Below are 3,618 nucleotides of genomic sequence, written 5' to 3'. Positions count from 1 at the left end.
GTAGTGGTCCAATAAACTGATCAACTGCAGTGACAAATTTGTCAGGGCCAAATTTGGAGGAGGAGGAGGACAGACATTATATGAGAGCTCAGGACAAAGAAGACAATTAACGAAACAAACATTTTGAAAATGAAAGAGAAGGGAGGATACAGTAAGTAATAAAAAGAGAATAGAACTTTTGCTCAAATGAAAGAGTAGCTGAAGTTTTCAGTAAGCTACAGATCTGTTGACCTCACCTGTGGACCCTGCTCAGTAGTGGGATCAAAGGGGCTGCCGACTATCCTCCTCTTGGCTCTCTCTACGCTCCTCCGAACAAACTCATCATATATGGGCTCCTCCACATAGATGCGAGAACCTGACGTACAGCACTGGCCTGCGTTGAAAAACACCCCCTGGTGGGCCTGTTCTACAGCCATATCCACTGGGGAAAAAAAGAGATTTTAGTTAATCAATAGCTAGATCACTGGTTCTAAAACTATTTATGTGCCACTGATGGTATGCAAGCTCCCTCTAGTGGTACGCGCAAAATCTGTGAAATATATTTTTTAAATGAAATAAATGAATTTAAAAACATATAATACTCTTGAAATACTACAACATTTTAAATGTCAAACCTTAAACTGTGAGATCGCTGAAATGTTGTAGAAAAAAAGTTTTCCCTTTCCTGTTATATTTTTGTTTCAATATCATCCTGATACGTGGTTCATGCACGTAGCGCACACACGTCTATGATTCGTTACACCTTTGAGTTGTGTCAAACAGTTAAAGTGTTAGTCCTACCTGTATGTACAGTGTGGCTGACAACAGTCAACAATAAACAATATAATTATTAGTTATAAACCTGCCTCCAGCGTAAACTGTCCGTCTACTGTGAAATAGAATAGGAATGAATAGGATAGGTCCATCCTAGCCTACTGTATTTAACTATTTTCTGAGGTGATAGGTGGTGAAAAACATTTGAGAATGTAGATAAACAATTTGTTTGTTCATTAATAAATTAATAAATAAGAAATATTAATTCTTACTTGAAAGTGAAATAAGTCCGATTTTAACATTAACACAAACTCATCATCACATCTACGCACAAAAACTTCACTAGGTTTTAAAAAAAGTAATGTGTGTAGTATATTGTTTTATAACATTTGCCCCAATATTTATTGCCACTATCCTGTGCAAATCTGATACCTGACACCTGAGAGACAGGACCCTGCTGTTGCGCACGAAGGGTTAACGGACCCCCATGATTTATGGGTCTCGGCTGAAGCACCCGACTGAGTCAGGGTCCATTCTCCTGATTTACAGACCTTAGGGAGCCCCTCTCACGGCTGCTGAAAGCATTTGAAAGCCTTGGCACCCCCAGTTTGGTGAGCCACTTAGAATTTATATGAAACCCATCCATCCACAGGTTTTCATAGCACTACAAAGCTTTTGAGCATTTTAAGATTCTTAGTCCGTGTGTGTTTATCCACAGATTGAAGGTCCTGAGAATGGCACACATATCTAAACAAAACAGTGATAGTGACAGACCACCTAGTGAGGGTGACAGGTAAATGGAGCACTGAATAAAACATTACTTGAAAACTTACAATCAGCATCTGCAAAGATGATGTTGGGGTTCTTTCCTCCCAGCTCCAGCGTCACTCTCTTCAGGTTACTCTTCCCAGCTGCTTCTTGGATCAGCTTGCCGACCTACCAAAGGAAACAGATCTGGGGTTCACTCACAGAGATGCAGGCCCACAGCCAGATCAGTAAATCAGCTGGAACGATTAAATAGCTTAAAGAGGTTGGTTAGCTCCAAACAGGGAATGCACCGGTAGGCCAGCTGAAACATGAGTATTGCAAACACACAGAATGAATATCTATTACAGGTTTTTGGAGACAGCAACAGGAAAATAAAAATGTGATCTGATGTCTAATGGAGGACAGGAAGAAGTAACCACAAGGTGTGTGGGTGGTGTCCTGTAATCTGGTGTGTCAATACGGAAGACGACAAGGAATTTGCTGTGGTTTTTCATTATCTTCTTATCATCCCAGTTTCTACTTTACTCCTTATCAAGAGTGACAATATCACATAAACCAAATGAAGACTAATAAATAAAAGATCAGCTTTGCATGATAAGGTCAGTAAAAGGAATATCATATGTATGTGACTCATTTTAAGGGACCATAGCAGTGTTTTTAAAAGTTTCTCTCAACTCTTTAATTTTTTTATTGACCATTTTCTGATTCAATTTTTTGATCCTTGAATCTATTTTTGTACTGTTGTTCTTTCCAAGAGTTAGATGAGAGGATTGATATCACTCTACACCAGATATGTAATGTAGTTGGAGCCAACAGTTGGTTAGCACACAGACTGGAAATAGCTAACTAATAGCCATGTAAATATGACACGTTGTGGTTTAATGGGGGATTATGGGTAATCAGTGAGCTTTAGAGGTGCTGGATGGCAGAATTTCTTAATTTCTGAGAGAGCCAGGCTAGCTGTTTCCAGTCTTTATGCTGAGCTAAACTGCTAAATGCTAAAATTTAAAAAGCTGCTGGTTTGATATTTAATGTAAGAGAGGCATCAATCTTATCAGCTAACTCTTGAAAAGAAAGCAAATGCACATATTTCCAAAAGCTCTAACTACTCCTTCAAGATTGATAGAGTATGGTAGCCAGGATAAAGATGTGGCCATAAAAAAAATCTTTCATAATCAGGTGATTCAGGATATTGAAAAGTATTTCTCTGATGTCAAATGTTGATGAATTGGCTGCTTTAAGTGTTATTTTTCCCATGTTGTGACATATTGTATTTACTTTAGATAACAACTAGATAACAAGCCTGAGAAACCCCACACATCTCCATCACAACTCTACACCCTAAACAAGTATTCATCTTCCTGTTACTCACACAGCCTGTTTTATTTTCCGAGAGAGGTGACGGGATAAAGTGGAAAAATACCCTCTCAGTGTCTAACTAAAAAAACTCCACCTCAAACATGGAAAATACTCATCTTCTATCGCTTTCTTCTCTAGTGTCTGAGATATAATAGAAACAATAGAACAAAATCAACCCCTGTGCTGTGGCTGGTACCAAAGCTGGATAAAAACAACACAATACTTGGCTTGGCTGCTTGTTTCTGATGTGTTTTGTCTGTCTTTGATCAGAAACACAAAGAGGCTGACTAAGGGGAGGTTAGCGTGTGTTTATTCAGGGGTAAAGGAAACACGCTGGGCTGTGAGACTCCTCCGTGTGGAGTCACAGCCACATGTGAGTGAGTATGAAGATGATCTGTGGTCCTAAAATCCACCTGTAGCTACAGCACCACCTTCCACCCTGTGAGAAGATGCTGTGGTCGCCAGTATCCCCCACCACTGCTACTACAGTGCGGTGACTCACTGTCTGGGCATCAGCAGTCTCTTACAGCACTGGCTCATTCTCTCAGTAATTGACTCCAGATCACATGAAACAACAGGAAAACTAGTAAAAAAAAAAAAAAAAAACCTTGGCCATTCACAAAGGAAATGTTCAATCAAGACGAGATGATAAAACAAAGAAGATGTTTGTGTTAGAAGGTGCATTTATGCAAGCTGGCGCATACACACTGATTGGGTGTGTCACTGTGTGTGTGTGTG

The 3,618-nt window shown here is 39.6% G+C and overlaps 1 protein-coding gene across 1 annotated transcript in view; it reads right to left on the bottom strand.

Annotated features, from left to right (window-relative positions):
- aldh1a2 (aldehyde dehydrogenase 1 family, member A2) overlaps window positions 1–3,618 on the bottom strand; it is a 23,983-nt gene that overhangs the window by 3,879 nt on the left and 16,486 nt on the right. The window contains exons 8-9 of the mRNA XM_035652011.1: window positions 1,587–1,689; window positions 237–421 (exon numbers count right to left, since the gene is read on the bottom strand). Of these exons, the coding sequence (XP_035507904.1) occupies window positions 237–421; window positions 1,587–1,689 (288 nt within the window). The remainder of the gene's footprint in view (window positions 1–236; window positions 422–1,586; window positions 1,690–3,618) is intronic.

The sequence above is a fragment of the Morone saxatilis genome, unplaced genomic scaffold (genome assembly GCF_004916995.1).
Source record: "Morone saxatilis isolate NCDOM2014 unplaced genomic scaffold, NCSU_SB_2.0 Contig11, whole genome shotgun sequence".
Taxonomy (NCBI): Eukaryota; Metazoa; Chordata; class Actinopteri; family Moronidae; genus Morone; species Morone saxatilis.
This window is presented reverse-complemented; position numbering and strand designations above follow the sequence as displayed.